This window comes from Syngnathus typhle, linkage group LG13 (genome assembly GCF_033458585.1).
Source record: "Syngnathus typhle isolate RoL2023-S1 ecotype Sweden linkage group LG13, RoL_Styp_1.0, whole genome shotgun sequence".
Lineage (NCBI taxonomy): Eukaryota > Metazoa > Chordata > Actinopteri > Syngnathiformes > Syngnathidae > Syngnathus > Syngnathus typhle.
The window spans coordinates 12,120,454-12,145,372 of NC_083750.1; the positions used below are offsets into that span (position 1 = coordinate 12,120,454).

Below are 24,919 nucleotides of genomic sequence, written 5' to 3' on the forward strand. Positions count from 1 at the left end.
TTAAAATTAAAACAAAATGAAAGAACAGACAAAAAAGAATATCTACATGCTAAAAAAAATGCTTTAATGATTGTAAATTATTACATTTTATTAAATTAAGGGGTTGTTCCTTTTAATCCACAAGCGAGCATAAGAAGAAGAAAGAACATGACAGTGACATGTAAATATAAATAAAAGAACTGCATCGTACGAGAAAAAAAAATCTTGTTCTCATGTCAATAGGTTTCCAAAGTTAATTTAGCCTTCTGCTCAATATCAATTGGGTAATCAGTACTAGAATAAAAACACAGCCAGGCCACATTTTCTTTCTTGCTTTGTGATCATTGCTAAGGCATCCAGTTCTTCACTTTGCGCCTCCTGGAAATGAGCTAATTTCAGCAAGACGAGATTGTAATTGTTGTTTTAAATTTGGGGGGAAAAAAAATGCATAAAACGGCTTCGTTAAGGAAAGTTGAGAAAAAAGTTGGAGTGCATTACATGAGTACAACCAATATGGGGGCTGTTGCTTTTGCAATTAGTTAATGGGCCAAAGCGAAACAATATGACATCAACTTTCTGGTGAGCGTCATCCTCGCTGACTTCCAACTCTGGAAAATGCTCCATTGTTTTTTTTTTGCTGAGTTTGTCATTGGGGCTTTGAGGACGAAACATACTTTTACTGAAGATACTGCTCTCGTAACTGGGGGGCGCATCTACTTTCCAGGCTCATCATCAGGCGCTCCAGTTTGCCCGTGATGAGCCGCCTGTAGTTCAGCAGCACCGTGCTCAGACTGAGGGTGCTTCCAGGAACGCAGGACAATTCTGTGCTTTCCACTTGCTTGTCCTGCGAGAAAACAAAATGGAATGAAGCGTGCTCATTTGGGTCGACATTTTCAAACAGGTTATCATTTCAAGACATCCAACAATCGGAAGACCAAATTCTCAAATTCCAATTTACATACAAACAATTAAGAAGCCATCCCAGCCGGCCGGCTTCTGCGATGTAATTGGTTCAACTTGGGTGACAGTGTCGTTGCTTTAAATTCAGAGCCTGCTCATATCGGACTTTCAGGAGGTGTCATGTGGAAAGTATGCGCTCCTATCTTCGTTTTGTCCTGAGGAAGGAAGCCTTTGGGGTCGCAAAACATTGCTAGCATGATTACCGGGAATCAGCAGCCAGAGCTTTACGAGAAGCCCGGGTATTTCCGCTTCTTATGAAACTGATAATGGCGCGCTTCAAGGGAAAACCTGGGCGTGTCACCTGGACGCCGTCTTACACTCAATTGAAGATGCGTGAGGATGAGGAGGTAGCTGTTGATGTTGTGTTCCAATCTCTGCAAAAGTAGCAAAGCGCATTCTGCCTGGCCGAGGGGCCTGGCAACCTTGACGCTCTCCAAAAGATGCCTCAAGGACACGACGATGTCTTGTCTCCTCTCGTGGTGCTGTGGGAAGAGACAATCAAAGTTGTAGCAGCTCATTGTTGATAATAAATGAAAAAAAAATCAGATGGCTGCACTAACATACTGATTTTCTTTCCCAAGATGCCACGTGGAGCTCGGCACAAGTTAGCTGGACTGGCCTGAGCAGGCTACTGGAACCGTTGCAGTTGTTCTGCCAGGATGAAGTTTTGAAATGGTGAAGACCAAATACAACGGAGTGAGTGGCCAAAATGTCGGCATATTCAACCGAAGGCCTCACCAGCGCAGCCTGCATCTCCTCCACAATATTCAATGCTCTTCTTGTCGATCGGCTGCACTCAAAGTCGACGGGCTTGCTTTGGGCGCACGGCATTTGACAAGCTAGCAGAAGCAGAAGCGGCAGCAGCAGCAGCCCTGATGAACACACAAAGACGCACTGAAGCCGAGGCGCGGCAAAGTTCCAAGTTCTGCTCAACACTAGCTACTCACTGCTTAAAGCCATGCCCTGCTTCGCCACGCTCGATAGGTCCACATTTGTTCCATTAAGGAGACGAGCCAGGTGGAAAATATCCCGTGTACGCGGCGAGGTCTCATACAGACCAACTGCGTTTCCTTTTGTGTTCCCCCTTCTTGATTTCCAGTCTTGTTATCCAGCGGCGGTGACGGGGGGGGGGCAGCGCTATCTGCAGGCTGCACTCCAACTTTCCGACATACTTTGAATCGTAACGAAACCAAAGTGGATTTCATTGATATTGTGTTGATTTTCGCCGCCCACTGAGCTTTTGGCGCTCAGGGGACGGACGGAGGCTTTCCGGCCCACGGAAAGGTTAATGATTTATGATTGTGTAAGACTTCATTTGCACAGCTGACATCAAATCATCAATGCTGTTTACCCGTTGACTCCTGCTCACCCACCAACGGAATGAAGACTGCACCAAATCACGCAGCTCCTGTCACGTTGTGACTTCTGTGTATTTATGCCATCTAATATCAGTCGGCATCCATCGGGTGGTTTGTCTTGAGGGCCACAACGTGATTGTCAGCTTGAGAAGCCAAAACAGCTGTCAAGCGCCTCGCAGCCTGGAGAAAACACTCATCCTTATTTGACTGATGTTCTTTGCTGTTATATTGTGTTTTTTTTTTTTTTTTTGCAGTTGATATAATTGTGACGCAATTCTGTAAGGCCCCACTGAACAGAGAGAGAGAGAGAGAGAGAGAGAGAGAGAGAGAGAGAGAGAGAGAGAGAGAGAGAGAGTTGAAGAACGTACACATAGTTTGCCTTCTCCTCCTCCTCCTCCCCTTCCTTGTCTCTGCAGACAATCCCGAAATTAAGACGAATGCACACATCCGCTCCGACCGGACCGGGGTGCCAGCATTTCTGCACGCATGGGGAAAGCTGCAGGACGCGACACCGGCGCTACCCGCATTGCATCACAGACACGACTCCCGGTCCCCCGCTGTCTTCATCCTCCCACATCAGCCCGAGCCGGCCTAAAAGGACGTCTTTCTCTATTCGCCGGTGCGGCACAAAAAGGCATCTTCGCCGATGATGAAATCGATCCAAACGGCTTGCTCGTGTGCGCAAAAGCCGTGAATTACGCGCGGCGCGAGTAACTTTCCAGAGCCGCCGAATGGCTTGCGCATCTTCGACGAGCCTGCGGGTGGCATCCAGCGAGAGCTCCCACGCGTGTCATTTGCAGCCCGGTCACGTTATCGATTAAGGAGAGCGGCAGCTAGGAGCAACCTGTGGCAGCGCGCGTCCTTGCTTCAACTTGCGTCTTCTTTCCGCGAGGTGCAATGGAGCGACGTCGCAGCTGACGATTTGGAAGCGTCGGGAGGAGCGGAGTCGCCCAGGGGAAAAGTGAGTACGAGTTTGTTACGTTCCATTCGTTTCTACCTTTCTCAACGGTCAAAAATGTGCTTTCTGATCAACTTTGTCCATGTCTTCGCTCAAGGGCAAATGCTACCAGAAGGGCTTTTTGTGCTACGTGTTTTTATTTTATTATTTTTTTACCCTGATTACTTGCAATCCCTGTGGGCGCTCGCCAATTTTACCGTTGATAAACTTGCAGACGACCAAAATGAACGATGACAAAACAATGGCGCTGTTTTAAGGACAACCTGCTGGAAACCCCCCGCATGGGGCCCCTTTCTAGCTGTTGCTCGCTGTTGGAAAGTATGGGGTCCCCGAAGGACGGCTGATATTGCTCCGTATCACCGACACAAACGAAAACACCGCAGACATGGCACGAACATCGGGATTTGGAGTAAATGCATCTCCCTAATGCATGCGTATTGTCAAAGACATTGACAATCAAACAAAGCAAGCTTACGGCACACAAACAAGAAATGTGACAGTGATCAGGATGTAAATGATTGACTCAAAGATATCCCTTACTTTTAAGTACATCATCATCAGTGGAGCATAATTGTTCAAAAGTCATATTTCAATATCTTTGGTAAGCATTTGCTCTTCCATTCTCTATTTTAGCTGCAAGCTGGTGAAGACTCATTTTTGTCGAATAATCGAAACGCTGAATCGTTGGACATGCATTCAAAAGATGCGTGTGTGCGTGTGTCTATAAAGATATAGTGTGTAACCGATGTAATCCTTCCCACGTTTTCCTCTCTAGTGATCGAATATTCATGAGCATCTCCTGGGTTGATGCCAAGGTCCGGCGAGAGAACTGACATAGTGTGTGAAATGAATCATTTCAGTTAGCAGAAAGACTTCTTCAAATATGCAGATGAGCAAGAAAATAAAGTAGCTGCGACACATTCCGACCATCCATCACAGCTACTGTTGACTTTTTTTCCTCTATTTTCAAGTGCTTACAAATGGATCATTGGCTTTCGTCATGAGCCCGCGATGATTCATCGGTAGCGACTCAACCAATGAAAACGGTTTGATGTCATTCTGACTTTAGAACAGACATAAATTGGAACGAGTTGACATGGCTGAAACGACCCAAGCATATATCAGTTTGTTTATAGCGTAGCCCCTGGAAGATCAAACGCAGTTGAGTTGAGTACTGTTACTGCTATTTAGTCTATTCGTATTCAATGCTACTTATTCATTTCTGTTTGTGATGCTCACAAGAATTTAGAAATGGATAAATATCAACATGCAACAATAAATCTTTTCGAGTCGTCACTTCGCCAGCATGTAGATCACAATTGGCTATTTTTAGGAGTACAGAGTGAGTAAACAAAGCAATCACATAAGCACACTCGATCAATCCGGTTCCACACGGCCCACCGAATTCTTAATGAATCCAAAATCAATGCAATGGATCCGCAGGGCCGAGCCCTTCGACTTTCGAGGCTACCGCGCTCTGCATCGAATGTCCTCGTCGGGGTGAAACCCTGCATGTGTGTTTTGGCTCTGGAGAATCTAAGCAAAATGCAATCAGATAAAGCGTCAGCCCACACTGGCGGTCCGGCGCTCCTCGCATCGCGCTCTAAGATTGGATCGTTGTGTTGCAAAGCGTCCTCGGAGTCTTACAGCCGTCAAGCTCGTACAACTCGGAATGGGGAACATCTCACTGTTGCTGGAAAGATCAGTCTTGATGCGTTCTCCTGGAGGAAATCTCAAACCGAGCTAGCGTGCGGCAGTGCAACGCAGCGTGTTTGCAGAAATCTTCCAAATAGAATAGCTGTCTTTGTTTGCGCCAGGAAAAATGCATTTTAGTACCCAATTGTGAGATATGAAGTGCAAAAACAGAGCTTGCTCTAGAGTTCTTCTGCGGGAGCGGTCCAGGTGAGACCTTGTCTGCGAACGACAGCAGGAGAGCCACCGAGGACGGCTTCACGGGTCGCCGGCTTCTTCCCTGCTGTCGGTCGCAATGTATGCTGGGTCTGCCTCAAAGGATTCCAAGTGGGCAGAGAACAGGACTTTGTGCCAGAACATTACAGTAGATTTTTTCCCCTCTGCTCTGATTCTTATACGATCTCAATTATTCGTCCTGGTTTCATTTGGTTTGTGCACGTGCGGCAAAGAAGGCGTGACGAGTGTTGATGCGTGTGGTTGGGATGGAGCGAGCATATGTTTTCACCTTCATATACACGCCAGGGGTGCTGTGTCAGAGCAGATGTTTTGAGGTGGTACGCTCATGTCCTTCTAACACCGGGGAGCTCAGGAATTGGCAGCTGCAGGGATCAGTCACAAGCCAGTAAGCAGGCACACACATTTATATCCTCACTTGTAACATTTGAAATTGCCAGAAGTCTATCATCTTATTTTTTTAGTGTTTCTTATGCCTCTGTTTTCAGTTTTTTTGGTCCAATCAGATTTCAGCCATCTCATTTGTCCAGAGCAATTTTCATTTTAGCGATCACATTTCAATTTCATCTTCTCGCCACCAGATTGCTGGCTTTCAGTGACGTCAGCCTTTTTCTCCCTTCTTATTGGTTGCCGAGCGCAAGCAAAGTCGGATTTCCACTTCGCCCAAATATGAGCAACTATAAAAAACATTTTAGCAAGCGGCGACGTGTGTGCATGCACACAGTTTGTCCCAATGTGGCGGTATGCAAAGTCCAAGAGCGGGGCCCACGCACAGTAGACACTTGACACATATAAAAGAAAATATTTACACAACATTCTCTTGCACGATCGGGCCAATGTCGTCTACATAATAGCAAACAACGACATACAATAAAGAAACGCTTACCTGAAAACAGGGAGAAAAAAATCACGAAAGAAATCGTGAGTATCGATTCCTAAACAGACTTGACTTCAGAATTCGCAAAGTAGGTGCAAAGAGGCATTAACAATCGATCTCAGATGACTCGATCATTAACGAGTGAGATCCCAGATAAACACTGGCATGATTAAACACGAAAATGTTCAAATAATACCGAAATAGAGAACTTTAACCATTTGTTGTTCTTCCACGTGAATTTTTCTTGTTTTTCACACCATTAGTCCAATCAGATTTCCATCATATTACAACAAATTTGTCGGACTGTAATATTTTTCCTTGTCACATAGATTTCTATCATGACAGTTGAGCGCAAAGAAGATCTCCTCCCGATTCTCCAGTCTGGCCCGGGCTGATAAATATTTAACGCCTCAGTGCTGCAATATCTTTATGTAAAACATGCTACGCTGGTGCAGTGGCACACGCGCACGAGTCCCACTTAATATTCCACAATCTGCCAGACAAATTGAATGTTTCGTATGATCTGACTGCAAGTGGCTTTCTGATTATAGCTGTGCGCGCAAATCTCTCCATCCACACTCACAAGTGTGACGTCAGCATTTGTTTATTTCGAAAAGTTTCAAGGGCTGGACGCTGAGCAATTTATTTGGATGCCATAAAGTGGTGCTGGATAGATTCCAGCTCACATGTAACACAATGAAGCTAATCGGTATAGAAAAAGGCCTCATTTAAAATGTGTTTTGATATTGACAACAGATTAGCAGTTGTTTTTCTACATGGCTGAAGCAGCAGCACTTGTCCTTGTCAAGGTTATCCTTCTCCAATCATGACTCGTTTCCATCTCGTAGCGTGACCTTCCCCTCCGTATCCAAAGACACTTCAGGTGACAGTGCTGTCTCTTTGCATCCCCCCCAGTCAGCACTCCTGTCCTTTCTCCCACGCTGCCGGTGGCTCGGGTCCATTCCAGGTGCTGTCACTGCCAAATTGGACTCTTACCTGCGCACCGCTGCAGAAGGAATGTCTGCAGTGTTTGCAGAGGGGGAGGAAGAAAATCACAATTCATTTGACTCCTAAAATAGATTGCACAAAGTTCCACGAGAAAAGGACCACGAGATTATTTACAATGGAAGCTTTACTATTCGAGCTTAATCGACGTCTCAAAATGCGATCATTCGGAGTGATCATCCTTCGGTCTAGGGTGTTTCAAATGCATTTTTGTTTGTAAGCCTGGCTCTAATGATGGCAAGCAAGATGAGTCCAGTTTGTGTGTTCTGCTGCGGTTGAGAAGTGTTTAGGGGCCCAATTGAGTTGGTCTCCATCACAGTCACGCTATCTATCATATTTAACATCTGCGACGCTTCTCTCGAAAAAGAAAAATCCCATCAGCCAAAGAAAAACAGACAGTATCTCCCTCCGCCTTGCCTCGAGACATCTCCGTTAACTTTGTCATGATGTTTCTTTCATGTAGCAACCAAATTTTCCTGAGCCGTTTTGCAGGGACACACAAGTCTGTGGTCATTAGAATGTCAAATAAATGTCCTTTGCACCGCCTCCATCTCCTCATGGCGAATTGATTACGCGGCAGCGCCTTGGGATTTGCTGAATAATGAAGAACTTGAATCTCATCTGTTGTGCGATGCCCGCTCATGCGCTGGCTGCATCGCCTCACTATCGGGAGAAAGGCTGGAGAAAATCAATCAATGATTGGAGCTCTTCACGCCGTTTCACACGATAATAAAACTCGTCACAATCTAGGTCGGGCACGATAAAAAGTAAACAACTATCAAATGCAGATTTTTCCAGTTACCCAGCACACACATCCATCCAACGGGAACCAGATGGGAGGCGCGAGAGCTGAACTGGTGTCCAGGGTTCAGTGTGGGAGTTAAACTGACTAATTCTGCTTCTGAAGTTGCTCTCGTGGGAGTTGGCCCAACGTGAGACAGCAGCTCTGGTAACCCACCTGCTGCTCTTGCGAGGTCCAGATGGCCCAGGTACTGCTCTCCCCGTCTCTACCAGCAGGAAGGCGGATAGAGAACCACTAACATGTCCCAATTAAACACTTACAAGGCTGAATGTGTGCCATCTACTGTGACTGAGTCATCATCACATCAAGTCACTGCTCTCAATTGTATGGCAAACTGAGCCATGGACAATTTGAATCCGCTATCACGCACACAATCAAAAATGACCGAAGGTCACCTCGATAGGAAATAACTCCACTAGACAAGAGCGGAATGCCAAGAACTTGTAAAGGTGGGAGACCATAAAAGAAAGATCATAAAATACACAGCCTTCATTAACCAGGCTGACAGACCCCGGTTAAATCATAATCATCTTGGCTCAAGGACAACTTGATGCTAGCTTATCTACCAATGCGCAACGTTTAATTATCTAGCCGACTGTCCCAATTCATGCCAAGTGCCGTAGCTCCAACATTCACAGGCAGGTTGGATTGTGGGTGGACGAAAAGGGAAATCAACATTGTGCTCTTTGTCCATCTGTCAGGAGGGAAGCTGCCTACCGAGCAGCTTTTCTTTCCACAAACCTCCACCCCGTGTTCACAAGAGCAGAACAAGCAGGCCTGGATGACTCGTGATACCCATTTCAATGAAAGGGGGGGGGGGGGGGGGGGGGAGTTGGGAAAAAAAAAAAAAAACGCAGAGCAGTGAGTGAGAATGATGCAGCAAGGAAAAAAGTGGACAGCTTCACAGCAAGACTGAGGATGCACACTTTTAAATCCATTGCCACCATTGACGCAAACAGCCATTTTAATGAGTGTTAGATGTCAAACTGGAAAAATGGATACCTTGCAGAACAGCTCCCATAGCCTTTTAAAGCCTGCCTCAAGTTTACATGGGATTCAAAAGGTCAGGCTTAATGCAAGCCACATTATGTCCTCAGGCAAAATAAAGCTCATTCTAGTCTATGCAGTGCCCAGATGCAATGTGTCGATCTTTAGCTTTCGATTGACGCCAAGCAGAAATGAATCACATTTTGTGGGCGGAGCCAAGTTCCATTAGTGCCTCGCGCATGGAGCCCTGGCAGTGACCTTCACATGAACAAAGAAAGCCCGGCTGCAACAAAGATGCTTTTAATGAAGCCTTTATTAAAAGTCATGACTGGCTTTGGGTAAGTGGTCATTTCGTCCATTTTCTCAGGGGACCAGTAGGGTAGCCCCTCATTGGGGCTAGATTCACCTGTCTGCTAGAGACCACATCCTGGTTTAGAACCTTACGGGCAGTAGTCTGAGGTTTTCCTGCAGATGCTGACAAATAGAAAAAAATAAAGCGTCAAGATGGCAGCACAGTCATGACTTAGGCGGGTTACTCACGATGTCTGCCATAGCACATTTGGTCACAGGAGTGCAGGTTGCTTGGGTAGCACACAGATGTCATGCAGTGGATGAAAACCTGAAGAGAAAATCACATTCTTGGAATTAGTTCCCAAATCAAGCATGACTGCCTTCCACTGAATCCACTCAAGTGAAGTTTTGACAGCGTACCCTGTCCTTCTGAGGAGCATAGTGGTTTGGCTCCACAAAGGAGAACATCTTCAAGATGAAGCGCTTGTAGTGTGTCGGGAAAGGAATTCTAGAGTCGTGCACAGGCACCACAACGGTCTGGTAGCGGTCATCGTGGTAGGGGCACCTGCAACGATCCAGCTTTCAATATCCCATTGCTGAATTTGGTGGAGAGATTAGTTTACCCATCCACTAGAAGATCCCACTGAGGGACGCTGTTGGAATTAGGCGTGGTGGTGGCCCAGCAGCGCTCCAGATTCAAAACAATGCTGGGATCAGACCTGTCCAGGATGCGGACCTCAACATATACAGGTTGCTTGAGAACTTTAGTGATGGGGTAATCTACTGCGGCGTAGAAAGAGTTGTACGCCACCTCCTCTGCAAGTAGAGTTTCACTTTGAGGCATGAAAAGGAGCACGTGGAAAGACTGAGGCGCTGCTGCCGTACGCACCTTCCACACAACCCTTTGAGAGACACTCCCCGTTGCCCAGTCTGAGCTCCACCCTGAGAGGTCCACCGGCAGCCACTGGCACAGGTGCAGGGAGGGAGTTGACCTCCACGACCAGCGCTTCCACAGCTGTGCCTGAATATCTACACTGGAATAGAAGCCTGGGCAAAAAGATCAGGAAGTTCTAAACACTAAAGAGGCCACTTGACTGCTGTGCAGAAAGACGAGGAATTAAGCACTTTAAGCCATTAAGAATTATTTAAAAAAAAAAGTTAGCATTTTAAACGCAACTGTCATATTTCAAATCTAATGCAAGTTTTCAATTCTCAAGCACTGACTCAAAATGGCTGTCGCGGGTGATGGAACCTCGAGGTCCGATTCCCACTTCATACGACGATGACATGTGGTTCTCGTATACCACAAAGCCGTTTTCCTCCTGCAGAAATTCGCCGTTATGAGACAAGCGTGTCGTTTTATCGGCAAAGTTGATCATTTTAAAGCAAAAGCCACCCACCTTGACCGTTGTGCCGCACATGGACATGGGGAACTGAAAGATGGCGAATGTGGCGGTGGCGTCGACCGCGTTGCAAGCGGGATCGTTCATTTCCATCAGGCTGACCGCAGTCACATCCACCGGCGGCATCGTGGAGTCACGAGCTAGCACCACCACAAATTGGCCGTCTCTTGTACACTGCACAGTCACTGACGAGTAAAAAAAAAAAAGGTTTGACAGGGTCAGTAGCACAATCGGCCATTTTTTAACACGACTTGGCCCGCTATGAGAATTCAGCTTGCATTTACCTGCTTTGCCGTAATAGCAGCGCCGTCCATCGTGGCAGCAGTTGATGGCTACGCATTGCTCCTTGGTGATATCGCGGGTGCCGCACTGGATCATCTCATTGTGCTCCACTTGGCATTTGTCATCGTGGGGCGCAGGCGCAGGAACTCCTGTCTGCTTCTGAGGTAGCGGCGCAGGACGCTTGCTGTTGGTGTTCAGGGCCTCCATCCAGTGCTGGGCCACTGCAGCGCCGACCAAAAGTCCAACAATCACCAGCCAAAGACCAAGCGGGCTCCTGGAACGCTCCATGGCTGTGCTCAAGAGTACAAGGACAAAGTGGTAGAGTCAGACGCAGGCTTTATACTGGTCCAGCAGTAGCTCCGCCCCTTTCTCATTGGGAGGCAATTGAATGGTAGCCACGTGGACAGGTGCAGCTCATTAGCAGGAAGCCATTTTGGCAAAACCATTTTTTTTTTTTTAAACAAGCTGATAGAAGTTTGTATTTTGCCTTGTCTGCATTGACCACTGTTCAATATTTACACTTGCAAATGTGCATGGAGAATCATTTTCCAGTGTTATGGATTATGTTTGAGTAAATAAATAACCATTGCAATAAAATGATTGTTGATTATTATGTTGAGCAAGTCCCCCCCTCTCGCCGTGTGTGACCTTTGTGACCCCTACAGATGTATGGGCGGTGCACGCAGGAGCTGGGTGCCTACGCTAAGGCGGAAGCGGCCCGCCTGCGCGATGGCGGCGTGCGCAACGGCGAAGGGCTGCGGCGGAACGCCAGCGTCCGAAGTCGTGCGGCGGATCTGCACGAGTACCAGAAAGAACCGTGCGCCAAGTGCCGGTGTGAGTGCTTTTGTGTCTTTTTCTTTTTCTGACCTTTCATTCTATGGAAAACAAAGGCAACATGGATGTCATGATTCAAATGATGGCATCTCATCGGGCAAATCTAAGAATGCCTTTGGTGGTGTTGCTGCAAAAGGCATAAAAATGTTTGGAACAATACGTTCCATCTTCAAAGTAGAGTGGAGGGATGAGGTGACGAGATGCGAGCGTGATTGCATGCGACCCGTCTGAGCAAGGACCTCGGGCCAAGCTGCCTCTCTCAATGACAAACACAAGCGCTGGGCGCGTGTGTGAGGGATCTGCGCTGGTGCCGGCGTCTTGTTTACTCGCTGGTTCAGTCTCGACGTCAGTCAGATTATCTCGCGTCTCGCAAAAGGAGAGGAGGTAGTGCCTGAGAAGGAAAGCTCCATTTCAGCCAGTCTATCCATCCATCCATCCATCCATCCATCCATCCTTCCTTCCTTCCTTCCTTCCTTCCTTCCTTCCTTCCTTCCTTCCTTCCTTCCTTCCTTCCTTCCTTCCTTCCTTCCTTCCTTCCTTCCTTCCTTCCTTCCTTCCTTCCTTCCTTTCTTCCTTTCTTCCTTTCTTCCTTTCTTCCTTTCTTCCTTTCTTCCTTTCTTCCTTCCTTCCTTCCTTCCTTCCTTCCTTCCTTCCTTCCTTCCTTCCTTCCTTCCTTCCTTCCTTCCTTCCTTCCTTCCTTCCTCCCTCCCTCCCTCCCTCCCTCCCTCCCTCCCTCCCTCCCGTCCTTCGTTCCGTCCTTCCTTCCCTCCCTCCATCCATCCATCCATCCATCCATCCATCCATCCCTCCCTAAACTTACGTGAAGTGGCCAATCCAACAACGGCGATTAACGATGTGTTGTCCGTTTGCCCTTGCGAGCAGTGATCTGATTAAAGCTGAGACGGATAGAGCGCGACAGGAAGTGCCTTTAAATTCCGCCTCGCTCCATTTTTATGGGGGTTGTTTAAAAGCCTCGCTGTCATGATTGGTCCCCAGTTTTGCTAGGTTGCCATGGTTTCTGTTGGCGTCGCCCCTCCCCTCCTGTGTTCCCTCAATCAGTGTGATCATTCTCACCTGCCTCTCATTTTCAGTCATGTATTTAAGTCCTGTCTCTGTGTCGCTCCCCTGTCGGTTCATTGCTAATGTCACCCGGTCCCTTTGTCTCACATCCCGGTCAGTATCTGTTGTTGGTTTGGTTGCAAGTTATGTCTGTTACCGAGTCTGTTAGTTCCTGCAATAAACCCTTTTCCAAGCTGCACGTGGTCGTCCTGCTCCATCTTCCACTCCGCTCGTGACACTCGCCAGAACACTGATGTGTTCTGGCACCTGCTTGCTTGTAGATCCAAATATACACACCAAACCGATCATTCAAGGCAAACAAGGTGTGCTGTAGAAATGATTCGTAGAAATATTTATTTATTTATTTACCACAAATAATGCATTGATATATATATGCCAGTGATGTAGTGACAGGCGGAACAATGACCAAGGTGGTTATAATTGCAAAAATGGAACATTCTACTTTTGCCCAATATAGAATCACACTGTGCTGTAGTTCCAAAAAGGCTAGGAAACTGTTTTTAGCCATTGTGGCTGGCTGGACAGCTCTTCTCGGTTTTGCCTTGTTAGATAAGAGTTTCACAAATTCTACTGTGGGAGTTTTAGCGATTCCCTCGTGTGTGTGTGTGTGTGTGTATATGTGGAGGCTGGACGACATTTGTGTGGTTTTGATGAGTAACTAGCGCTGAAGCTTTTTGGACAAGGGTAGGTAGCCCACACACACAACAAAAAGCTTTTCTTTTTTTTTATTTTTGGGCCCAGAGTTAAAAACAGCCTCGGATTGTGTTTTTTTGTCTTTTCGATGGCGAAGCAGGAATGCGTTGGGAGACTTGTTACTGCATCTTCCTGGCAGCGACCAGTCGAGTGTGAAATAAACCAAAATGATCAAAGCGCTTGTGGAGGAATTGTCGCATTTTGTTATTTGCTCACTTTCAGCACAAATCAGCTTTTTTTAAAAATTTTATTATTATTCCGTCAATTTGACATGAATATGACAAGCACTTTTGTTTTGTTGTTTCCGCGAGTGGGGCTTACAAAAGCAAACGCCTTCTCATTAACGGCGGATGTACAAAAGCCTCTCGACAAACATTCCGCATAATGAGGTTATTTACTAAGCCGCGGCACTGATTGCTATTTGGATCTGGAAGTTTTCTTTTTCTTGCTTTTACAAATGATTATGCTCGCTATTCGAATGGAATTGTCGCATAAAGAGAAAATCCATTCCCAGATGGGGGAAAAAAAAAAAAAAAAAAGTACATAGTTGTTCTGGGGGCACAAATTGGAATAAATCATTTCTGCTGATTTCAAAAAAGTTTTTCTTTCTCTGTCCACATTCCAGCATGCGCCTCCAGCTGTCAGAAGTTTCTGATCTCGCGGCTGGGAGAGGACTGGATCTTCCTCATCCTACTGGGGCTGCTCATGGCGCTGGTCAGTTGGGTCATGGACTACGCCATCGCCTTCTGCCAAGAAGGTAGAAAAGAGTCTCAGAGCAGACGAGATAACCTTAGCCAGGTTGACAATCTGGGCTGCGTGTGTGCGTGCAGTACAGAAGTGGATGTACAGCGGCCTGGACAATCATCTGCTGCTGCAGTACATCGCCTGGGTCAGCTACCCCGTGGTGCTCATCACGTTCTCGGCAGGATTCACGCAGATCCTGGCCCCGCAGGCCGTGGGTGAGGCAGGCGCACCTTGAAGGAATTCATTAGTTTGCTATCGACAGCGGCCGCTGCATGTTTGAAGAACCTAATTGCCTCCCTAGGAGGCCGTGGAGGACGCGAACGAGCCTCCCTTTTAGCCATCGAATGAGATGTGCATATAGAAGCTTATATGAATATCAATCAGCGCCCCGACCTCCCTCCCCCCTCCAACCTTTTTTTCTGCTCCTCTGTAATTGCTTTCTTTCAACTCCTCTTTTGCCTCCATTCCATCATGGCAACACCTGGCATGTTGCGGTGGCTCAGGCTCGGGCATTCCAGAGATGAAGACCATCCTGAGGGGGGTGGTCCTCAAGGAGTACTTGACTTTTAAGACGTTTGTGGCCAAGGTCATCGGGCTCACCTGCGCCCTGGGCAGCGGGATGCCTCTGGGGAAGGAGGTAGAGGATCAGACACATATACAAAACCATATTCAAAGCAAATTTGTGGTGGTTCCAGCAGCCCGATTCTCCACCACTGAAGATGTTCCACTAAGGTGTTACTCTTCTCCATCCTGTTCTTCCAGGGACCTTTCGTACACGTGGCCAGCCTGTGCGCCGCCCTTCTCAGCAAATTCATGGCCGCTCTTTTTGGCGGAATCTACATGGTGAGACCGGACTTGATGTATTGCTCGATTGCTCGGAAGTAAGTCGAGATGTTTACCGCTCAACAGGACGCCCTCTCAAAGATGAAGGGCGGCGAACATTGCTTTTAGTTGGACTGAAATAGTCCAAGGAGGTCGAGCTCCCATTAGAAGATAATCAGACTGGGGAGATGTTCATTCAGTCCAAAGCAGACTGCTTGCCGGAGTTCATTTGCTGCTTGTTCGAAGAGAGAAAAGGTAACTTGGGCACTCTGTTACTCAAACATCTTTTCCTTTTTTTTTTTTTTTTTTTTCCTATTACCGCTAAAGGAAGAGCCCTTCGAGGGAAGTAAGGTATGACTTGTGGTCATTTCCATCCACATGAGTAATCAGAAGCAGTCGGAGCATTTATTCCATATTTTTGCTGTCCAGCATAATGATTTTTTTTTTTGCTCTTTGCGCTAAGACAAGTCCTAGAAGAACACAGTGTCTTACGAGATACTCTTTTTTTCTTTCAAAGCTGGAGATGAAGGATATGGACAAAATGCCAAAAGGGCTTTTCCATGCGCCACGTCCATTTGCGTCCACGCTAGCTGGATGTCTTTCCATGTGTCTGCAGTGTGTCATCCATCCGCCACGCCCATCGTTCTGTGCCTTCAACATGTCTCATGCGGATCCTCTGCAAGGGCGGCTTTGTAGTGCAGCGTTTTGCTCGCGGCGCGAACCCCCGTACGTATTTGCTGCAATGGCGCTCTAGCCACATTTGACGTCTTGAATTGACACACGGGCCAGGCCTATTTTCAAGAAATGTTCTTTTCAACTTGCAGCTATGAACAATGCTGTTGGGCTTTTTTCCATCTTAATTATTTCACAGTTTATATTTGCAATATAAATGCATACATCCTATTTTCAATATTTACTTTAAATTGAATCAAGCTCCCCCCGCCACTGCAACGAGAATTAATCTTTGCATCGCAAAAGTCGAATGAATAAAATGTGGTCGGAAATGTCATTTCTTGAAAAGATCATTAGCTAAATAGCATGATTGCATAAAGCCCCCCCACCCCCAAGACATTCAACAAATGAGAAGAAAAATGAAGAGAGCACTTTTACCTCGACAATGATGCTATGTGGCTAATGTTTGATATATTTTTCTGCATGTCAAGACATTAGGGACATTCTTGTATTTGTTTTTCATACAAATATTCACTATAATTATGATTTTTACCCCGGCTTTATTGACGGACGTTCTACAAGTCGCCACCATAGGAGTCCAACTATGTCATAAATGGAGCCCCTGCTACTGTGTATATGCATTTCAATTTTTATTTTTTTTGTCTCACGTCTGACGCTGATTGGGCAGAATGAGTTGAGGAACACCGAAATGCTGTCGGCCGCTTGCGCGGTGGGCGTTGGTTGCTGCTTTGCTGCGCCTATCGGAGGTAAAATGACGGAAAGTGTTCTGAGCATATTGTCCGTGTTGTCAATATGCCAAGCACTTGCGCGTGTGCACCAAAGGGGTGTTGTTCAGCATCGAGGTCACGTCGACGTTTTTTGCCGTGAGGAACTACTGGAGGGGCTTCTTCGCTGCTACCTTTAGCGCCTTCATCTTCCGAGTGCTGGCGGTATGGAACCAGGAGGAAGGTAGAGCAGCGCAAAAAATCCAATCCGTTCCCTCACGTTCGGCCCAATTCTTGTTGTCGTATTTTCTGATTGACTGGATTTGCTTTTCTTTTGCCTCAGAGACCATCACAGCTCTCTTTAAGACTCGCTTCCGTCTGGATTTCCCCTTTGACCTTCAGGAGCTGCCGGCCTTCGCCGTTCTCGGGTGAGCGCCGTGCCGGCGGCTTCAACCGAGCCCCTTGAGCTCGCCAAGGGCGTTCCCTTCTATTCCTTATTTCATTCCTGTCGACTTGACTTCATTTGTGTTTGAAGAGTCGGCCATGAAATGAACTCCCCCCCCCCCCCCCCCGCTGGTTTACTCTATTTTACGTGCTCCTATCAGGGTTCATCGTTTATGCTCTTTATAAATTTTTAACTCACATTTTTGGATTGGTTTTTACACGATGCTGAATTTAAAGTTACAGTGCCAGTACAGTTGAATGTGATGCCGGAAATGCAACATATTACCATATCGTCAATGCTAATTTCCTTTCGTCTGTCAAGGCTATTTTGCATTGCATGTTAGCATGAAGCTAGTGGACTTTTGTTGAATGAAAAAATACACTTGTTTTTTTTGTGCTTAAATATACTATCGAATATTTTCACAATCAATTATCGATGGATCGGATACAATTGAAGTGTCTTTCAAAACATTTATTTCCAAGATGACAAGTCCAAGGGTTTGCGGAGTGACTGGCGTTACGGACGTTCCGTTTCAGGATCGCCTGCGGTTTCGGCGGCGCCCTGTTTGTCTACCTGAATCGGCTCATCGTGGAGTGCATGAGGAAGCAGAAGACCATAAACAAGCTCTTCCTGAGGAAGTAAGCAATTGAGTGTCACCCTCACAGCAGCCCTCTAATTGTTACAGCGCCACAAAGCAGCACGACGTCCCCATGGATGACGGAGCTCTTTAGCAGACAGAGAACCTAATTGCTTTTTTTTTTTACAAGATAATCAATTCACATAAGATATGGGGTACACACACCTTCACACCGATTTGTAACATCTCAAAAGATATTTAACGTGACCAAAAAAAAATAGGCCAGTGTGTCAGTCACTATGTATGTACCCACTTGTGTCACATGTCCAAATACTTTTGTCCAACTCTTGATCTGATTTTTTGAAGTTGGGAGTCCAAATTGGAGTGGCATGAAGAGAAGCCACATTTAAATTGATTTAAATATGCTGCCGAAGGCTATAAATTGCATGCAGTGGTCCTGAATTTGTGCTTAAAATTGCCCTGGCGGCGTCTTAATTGGGTCGCTTCGTCTCACACATCACACACAAGCTATTTTGGGATTGGTGCTCCCTCAGCACCTGCGCTTGAAAAAATCAAATTCTGCCCCCGTCTTGAGGCCGGACGCTCTTATTAATGACCCCGCAGTCCGTCTCTTCCTGTCAGGCGTTTGGCGTATCCGGCGCTCGTCACCCTGCTGGTGTCCACGCTCACGTTCCCTCCGGGCCTCGGGCAGTTCATGGCGGGCCAGGTGAGGACTCTTTGGTTTTTTTTAACATGAGTGATTATCAATGTCAACTTTAAAAACATCACAAAGAGCTTCCCATGGCCACAATTGACAATTATTATTTTATAATACCGTATTTTCCGGACTATAAGGCGCACCTAAAAACCGGTGCGCCTTATATATGGACCAAATTCCTAAATTTAAACTGGCCCGAGCAATTGTGTCATGAAATCAATCATGAGTGGCCCGCTGAAGACTATGAATCGTGAATCAAAAAGACTATGGATCATTATTTTGTGATTATAAAGTAATTTGTTGCGTCTGAAGTTGAAATAAAAAAGATAAAATGGAGAATGATTTGATTAGGATTAAAAATCTGACATGATGCATTAATGGTGCGCCTTATAATCCGGTGCGCCTTATAGTCCGGAAAATACGGTAAATCAATAAATAAAGGTAAGAACTCACAATGCTGTCATTATTGTCTGTTGTGTTGATTATGGAAAAAAGGGAGTAATTCCATTCAGTAACGAGGCTGACGTAAATGAGGACGAATGTGTTTGTGACTTGGCTCAGCTGACGCAGCACGAGTCGTTGGTGGCGTTGTTTGACAACCGCACGTGGTGCCGCCAGGGGGTGGCCGAGGAGTTTGACTACATCAGCCACCACCACCACGCCTGGAAGCACCCGCAGGTCAACGTCTTCATCACGCTCGTCCTCTTCATCGTCATGAAGGTACAAATACAGGGAAAATAGCAGGGGCTCCAAAATTGAACCTTGAGGAGCTTGGAAACGGGTCTCAAATCGGACAAGTGAAATTTGACCATCTGAAAGAAATGAGGAGGAACAGAATCACACGTTAATCTGGCCAATCACATCCTCTAAAAATCTCACTCTGCAAACTCCATTTTCCATTGGATGTCCACTTGAATGGCCGCCGCTCTCAGTTTTGGATGTCCGCCGTGGCAACCACCATGCCCGTTCCGTGCGGGGCCTTCATGCCGGTTTTCCTCATCGGTGAGTCCGAACTAGCCTCGATTCTTCTTCATGAAGATATGATCGCGCAAAATGCATCATGTTGTCAACGCGTGATGGTTAGGTGCGGCATTTGGCAGACTGGTTGGAGAGATCATGGCTGCCATGTTTCCTGACGGTATCCATGCCGACGGCAGGGTCTATCCCATAGTTCCCGGCGGTTACGCTGTCGTGGGTAAGCATCTGTCAACCGTTTCCTTTTTGGACTTTGAAATATTCATATTTGTTGGGGGGTAAGGATGACCAAAACGTTCCCGACATCTTCCCGCCAGGTGCTGCGGCGCTTTCCGGGGCCGTCACCCACACCGTGTCCACCGCCGTCATCGTCTTCGAGCTGACGGGCCAGATCTCGCACATCCTGCCCGTGATGATCGCCGTGATCTTGGCCAACGCCGTGGCCCAGGCGCTCCAACCGTCGCTGTACGACTCCATCATCCGCATCAAGAAGTTGCCCTATCTTCCCGAGTTGGGCATGGGCCATCACGAGTGGGTCTTTCAAACCGCTTGATATTTCCTTTTGCTCTTCGGATGCGGTTATTGTCGTCCCCTCCGTGTTGCAGGAAGTATAATATCCGCGTGGAAGACATCATGGTGCGGGACGTGCGCTTCATCACGCTCACCTCGTCTTATCGGGAGCTGCAGGAGATGCTGCTGACCGGTCAGCTCAAGACGCTGGCCTTGGTTGAATCTCGAGGTAAGGCGGGGTAACATCTTCTCAAGGAGAATACGCTATGCCATGCTATGCTATGTGACGTCCGCTTCCCGCTACAGACTCTATGATCCTCCTGGGCTCCATCGAGAAGCTTCAGCTGCAGTCTCTGCTCTCGCTGCAGCTGAGTCGCCAGCGCCGGCTGCGCCAGCTGCTATCCCGGGACAGCGACCCCAACGACAACCTGACCAGCCTCACCAGCCTGACTAGCGACAGCGCCCCCACATCCCCGCGTAACAACGCTCATCGAGGGGTTCACTTCTTGGTGAGCGCCCAAGAGGTGTGGAGGCGTCCGGGGTTCCAGTGTGAGGGCGGGGCTAGCTGGGGAACTCCACTTAAGGCACGGCATGTGAGCTGCATGAAGCAGGAGGTGCAGATGGAGCTCGTGTCTTTTTTTCGAGACCAATCAGTGAGGCAAATAGCATCAGCGGTGTTGAAATGTCCTCTGGGTGGCTTTTCACACGCTCGTCTTGTGTGTCTCGTGGTCGCTCTGTGCCCTCACCCGTGCACGTCCTCCATTGTTTGGCGTGGACCTTGCACGCGCCTCCCTTTTGTCAACGTCTCTCGCGTGCAGATCTCCACAGAGGAGTCGTCCTCCTTCGCCTCCAACCTTCGCCGTCCTCTCAAGTCGGCCCTCAAGAGCACGGCGGCCGTCAGCGACGCCGACCCGCCCGACGGTACTTTGTCGCCGCGCCGTCGCCGATTCACATCAAGTCTGAAATCTGGTTGTGTCTTTTTCCTTGGAAGCTTTTCAGATGCTGTCCTATGCCGAGCAAGACGAAGAGAGGCGAGAGGTTGGTGGAAAGTACTGTTTCGGGACTCTACACTTTTAAACCTCAACTCGAATCTGAAAGTCCATTTTTTATCTCGTCACTCACGTTTCTCGGCGCGTCCCTCTTGGTGGGAAGAGTCCGTGCGAAAGGAGGAAGCCCAAACGCGTGAGGATCTCGATGACGGTAAGATTGTTTCGTGTGTTCCCTAGCAACCCTTGCCTCGCTTATGAGCAGACTGTGTGTTTGTGTTTCTTCTCTTCTTGACTTGAAGGTGTGAATAGTTCATGTTTATTTTCTCTCATCAGGACTCGACTGAAGTAGACGATTGTATGAGCCCAACTGAGGTGAGAAGGATAGCGGTTCTAGTCGTAGGAGCGGTAGTATCTCGTCTCGTCTGCTTTTAGATCACCGAGTGGGAAGAACAGCAACTGGACCAGCCGCTGGATTTTAAGAACTCCAAGATCGATCCGGCTCCATTCCAGCTAGTGGAGCACACCTCGCTTCATAAGGTGCGAGCGGCCGACCCTGGGCTGGACTCAGCTTGTGACCTCGTCAACATGGTTCTTGTGTCTTGTCCCCCACCCCACCCCTGCAGACCCACACCATTTTCTCCCTTCTGGGTCTGGATCACGCCTACGTGACCAGCATGGGCCGTCTGGTCGGCGTCGTGTCGCTCAAAGAGGTTTGTTTTTCTCTTTGGCTGGCTGATCGGTCGGGTCTTTGCTGACTTTGTGACTTAACCCCCTCCCCTGTCAAGCTACGTAAGGCCATCGAGGGCTCAGTGACGGTGGCGGGGGTGAAAGTGCGCCCCCCACTGGCCAGTTTCCGTGACAGCGGCAACACCAGCAGCATCTCCGAGGTCACAGAGCTCCACAAACTGTGCATGCGCCACCGGGGACTCTCGTTGCCGCGGGAACCCAGACCGCCGGACCAGGCGGAGGTCCGGCCAGACGTGGCGTACCACGATACGCCCGTCGACGCGTCGGACCAGACCGAGCCGGGCGAGCCGACGCTCCGGGAGAGCCCCTCGTTCACCGAGGACCAGTCGGACTTGACCTTTGACTGCAGCCCCGCCCACACGGAGGAGTCCGAGCTGGTTTGTGACTTTGAACCACCGCCGGGCCAAACTCCCGAGCCAGAACAAGTGACGCCAGGAAGCTGGAGCGCCCCTCTGAGTGGGGACCAATCAGAACCAGAGGCAAGACCAATCGCTGACGAGTGATGAATGTTGACTTTTCTTCCATTAGAGTAGCTCCTCCATTTGACACTGCCTCGCTTAAGACACAGTCTGGGGGAGAACTAGCGATGAATCCAGAGGCACAAAGTCCGAGGTTTTTTTGCGAATGTCTTTGCGACCGTTGGCGAGCTTGAACCAACGCTGACATACAAAACACTCGCAAAACTACGCCTTACCTGCCTTCCGGACCAATAGGGGGCAGTGTCATATTTTTTGGTAGGGTGACACATTTGATTGGGCTTTTTTTTTCCCATTTGTGTCGTTATGGGGAGCCCAGATGGTGCAATATTTAGCCCACAAATATACAAGTATCTAAAAGTTCCTTTGTTGCAGTAGCTCACTTCAAAAAGTGGTTCATTTGCGTCACCTGTAAGATATGATAGTCAAGATTATTTGATTGAATCATGAAATATTGCACTCTGAGGTAGTGAATCTATCTGTAAGATTCACATTTTAAATTGATCTGTAATCCAATTTATTAGGATGCAGCTATAGATCCTTTTTTGGTACAAATGTTGTTGACGTAAAATTATTCACATTCGCACAATGCTTAATAATAGCAACTCTGAACAATATAACAATTGTATGAAATATGTTAGTCACATCATATTTTATATAGATAGTCTAACTTGATTAAGGCCCCTTCATTTAAAAAAAAAAAAAAAATTAGTTCTGCACGCCTGCCTCAAATTACTGACATGAATGTTTGAATAGAATAGATTCCAGTAGGTCACAATATGACTTGGTTGTCATATTTCTTGGTTATGGGTCATCATCATCATGTTGATGGACGCTGCAGATGTTGGATGATGACCACCAAGTCTTGGCGTGCCTTCATTCCTTGCGTACGGACAAAAATGAATCACGAATGACGAGCAAAGGTCAAGGCTGTTAACTACCTAATTGCCATAACATAGGACAGCTTCTATTCGATTGTCGCCACTTCTTATAGATGACATCAACGGATATGCAATAAACAAACGATGGTAGCTAATGCGAAATAATTCACCCAGGCGACGTTCTGCCACGTCTGACGTCTTGTGTGACAATGTTACGATTTTTTTTTAAACGTTGTTTGTCCACTCTGAAGGCGCATCAGGGCCGCAATGAAAAAGAAAGCTCAATACGTTAAGAGACAAACGACCTATATTTTTTCATGTTGGAATACTATGAGAATGCAGTTATATATTTTTTCATTAAAATAATTTGGGAGATAAAAAGTTGTCTACTCTCCAGGTTTAAGAAATGGATGTTATGAGAGTAAAGTGGAAAAAAGGGACGTTTTCTAGGAAAAAAGGAGAAAACATTTTCAAGAACCAAGCCACACTTTGAAGATTTGAGTCATAATATTCTTGTCATAATGTAGATTTTCAACATTAAAAGTCATATTTTAACATTTCTAAAATATATTCAATATATGCATTCTCACAATATTACAATTTATTCTCCTAATATTTTGTCCTTTTGCCTGGAAAATGTACAACACTTTTCATAATATTACCAATTTAATCTAAAAACGTGCAATTAAATTTGCAACCTTATACTCTTAATATTGTGACTTAAATCTTGAAGATTACAATTTTTCAATCCTAAACGTACACAGTGTGGACCATTAGTCTCATAAAATGACTTACTATTTTTTCTTCCTTGAAAGCATGGAACCTCAAAAGCACAACGTTAATATTGGCCCCTACTCTCTTTGATTGTGTGACAACAATTTATGGCAGCTTTCCACCAGACTGACAACAAGCGCAGGGCTTGGAATTGGCGTGAAGATGGACAGGTGGCTTTTATAAGGGCAACGTAGAAATAAACATCGCCACCAAGAATATAAAGAGACATTAAAGTAATCATTGTACAGACATCGCTTAAAATGTCAAAATAACGGGGATTGATCAGCCTCAAAATGCATGTGGACATCCTTACTCGGGCTCACCAAACGATTTGCCTAGATCAGGTCATCAAACTCATTTTGGCCGCATCGTAGTCATAGTTGTCTTCTGAGGGCCATTGTGACTGTCAACCCAAATAAATGTACAAACGACTCCTATTATATACAGTATAGGCTACACAACAAACGGATAAATAACTCCTTTTGAAACCAGAGACTACCGTTTTTTCCATGTATAATGCGCAAAATTTAACTAATTTATTGTCCTAAAATCTGGGGTGCGCATTATACATGGTACAAAATATATATATATATATATACATATTAATTTTTTTTAATCGGAATATGATACGGAGGCCGCCATTACAGATGCGCTTTCTACTCTGCTGTTCACTTCAAACACACTCCATACGAACACAATGCTCTGGTATCAGACGCTTGCTCGATCACCTGCTCGTTTGCTGTCACAATGTACCCTACACAAATCCGAAACATTTCTTCGCTATCGAGTTTGCTAGCGCATGCGCAGTGATACTGACCGGCGGAATAACATCCGGTTGTTCCCAAAGATGATCTTTTTTCTGAAATCATTTTACGTTCACCGACTTAAGTAGGAGTCAAAATTTGGGTGCGTATTATACATGGGTACAGGCTTTTTTCCAGCATCAACATGCCATTTTTAGGGTGCGTATTATACATGGGGGCGCATTATACATTGTAAAAAACGGTATAATGACAGTGCGGGTCAAAATTGGCCCGCGCGCCGCAGTTTGACACACCCGGCCGAAGTCATGATATGTTTAAATCTGCAAGGGTTCTTTTGACTTACATTTCCGCTGAAATCCACGTCAGGGGTATTTCCTCCGCCGCCGCCTATCCAAAAAGGAGGTGCCACATTCAGATGGATTAGGGAGGCTCCTAATCATCTATTTCAAGTTGAATTAGAACCCACGTCCTTCGGGAATAATCATACGTCGGTCCTTTCTTTGCGACTGTTCCTTTACCCGAGCTCAACGCATCTTTTCTGCCTTAAACGTTCAAAAAAGACCGTATTCCAAAACAATAGGACATTGACTAAGCACGCCAGGAAACAAGAGGAACATGCCTTCTCTGACGTAGTCACGCAGACTTCACCCAAAAAATGGGCGGAA

General features: G+C 46.7%; 3 protein-coding genes and 1 long non-coding RNA gene across 4 annotated transcripts; 1 reads left to right on the forward strand and 3 right to left on the reverse strand.

Annotated features, from left to right (window-relative positions):
* Positions 1–53: 53 nt before the first annotated feature.
* On the reverse strand, positions 54–2,544 carry thpo (thrombopoietin). Its single transcript, XM_061295395.1, has 5 exons — positions 1,887–2,544; positions 1,678–1,811; positions 1,504–1,590; positions 1,257–1,421; positions 54–823 (listed from the first exon to the last, which is right to left on the reverse strand). The coding sequence occupies exons 1-5, from the start codon at positions 1,897–1,899 to the stop codon at positions 656–658; spliced, it is 567 nt and encodes a 188-aa protein (XP_061151379.1). The 5' UTR covers positions 1,900–2,544; the 3' UTR covers positions 54–655.
* A 57-nt stretch (positions 2,545–2,601) lies between these two features.
* Positions 2,602–24,710, forward strand: LOC133165599 (chloride channel protein 2-like). Its single transcript, XM_061295392.1, has 25 exons — positions 2,602–3,258; positions 11,494–11,662; positions 14,061–14,192; positions 14,266–14,394; positions 14,683–14,816; positions 14,942–15,022; positions 15,329–15,352; positions 16,362–16,440; positions 16,517–16,642; positions 16,742–16,826; positions 17,380–17,481; positions 18,045–18,147; positions 18,700–18,858; positions 19,071–19,140; positions 19,223–19,333; positions 19,431–19,644; positions 19,719–19,852; positions 19,930–20,147; positions 20,442–20,544; positions 20,615–20,661; positions 20,776–20,823; positions 20,946–20,984; positions 21,045–21,149; positions 21,236–21,322; positions 21,398–24,710. The coding sequence occupies exons 2-25, from the start codon at positions 11,494–11,496 to the stop codon at positions 21,860–21,862; spliced, it is 2,964 nt and encodes a 987-aa protein (XP_061151376.1). The 5' UTR covers positions 2,602–3,258; the 3' UTR covers positions 21,863–24,710.
* On the reverse strand, positions 9,385–11,116 carry LOC133165843 (zona pellucida sperm-binding protein 4-like). Its single transcript, XM_061295736.1, has 7 exons — positions 10,831–11,116; positions 10,544–10,731; positions 10,368–10,465; positions 10,033–10,190; positions 9,788–9,959; positions 9,564–9,708; positions 9,385–9,471 (listed from the first exon to the last, which is right to left on the reverse strand). Exons 1-7 carry the CDS (start codon positions 11,114–11,116, stop codon positions 9,385–9,387), a joined length of 1,134 nt encoding a protein of 377 aa, XP_061151720.1.
* LOC133165603 (uncharacterized) lies at positions 14,046–24,733 on the reverse strand. Its single transcript, XR_009717631.1, has 4 exons — positions 24,598–24,733; positions 14,591–14,804; positions 14,269–14,409; positions 14,046–14,181 (listed from the first exon to the last, which is right to left on the reverse strand). It is a non-coding gene; the product is annotated as an uncharacterized LOC133165603 (long non-coding RNA).
* Positions 24,734–24,919: the final 186 nt, after the last annotated feature.

Bases quoted from the DNA above. Each gene is read 5' to 3' on its own strand.
- thpo (XM_061295395.1), bottom strand. The intron at 1,422-1,503 runs GTATGTTAGTGC...CTCTTCCCACAG, and splicing joins CATCTTGGGAAAGAAAATCA to CACCACGAGAGGAGACAAGA. The intron at 824-1,256 runs GTAAGACGGCGT...GTTTTCTCGCAG, and splicing joins TCACGCATCTTCAATTGAGT to GACAAGCAAGTGGAAAGCAC.
- LOC133165599 (XM_061295392.1), top strand. From the start codon at position 11,494: ATGTATGGGCGGTGCACGCAGGAGCTGGGTGCCTACGCTAAGGCGGAA. The intron at 19,334-19,430 runs GTAAGCATCTGT...TCTTCCCGCCAG, and splicing joins CGGCGGTTACGCTGTCGTGG to GTGCTGCGGCGCTTTCCGGG. The intron at 20,545-20,614 runs GTACTTTGTCGC...TTTCCTTGGAAG, and splicing joins CGACGCCGACCCGCCCGACG to CTTTTCAGATGCTGTCCTAT.
- LOC133165843 (XM_061295736.1), bottom strand. From the start codon at position 11,116: ATGGAGCGTTCCAGGAGCCCGCTTGGTCTTTGGCTGGTGATTGTTGGA. The intron at 10,732-10,830 runs GTAAATGCAAGC...TTTACTCGTCAG, and splicing joins CTGCTATTACGGCAAAGCAG to TGACTGTGCAGTGTACAAGA. The intron at 9,472-9,563 runs GTACGCTGTCAA...TTTTCTCTTCAG, and splicing joins ATGCTCCTCAGAAGGACAGG to GTTTTCATCCACTGCATGAC.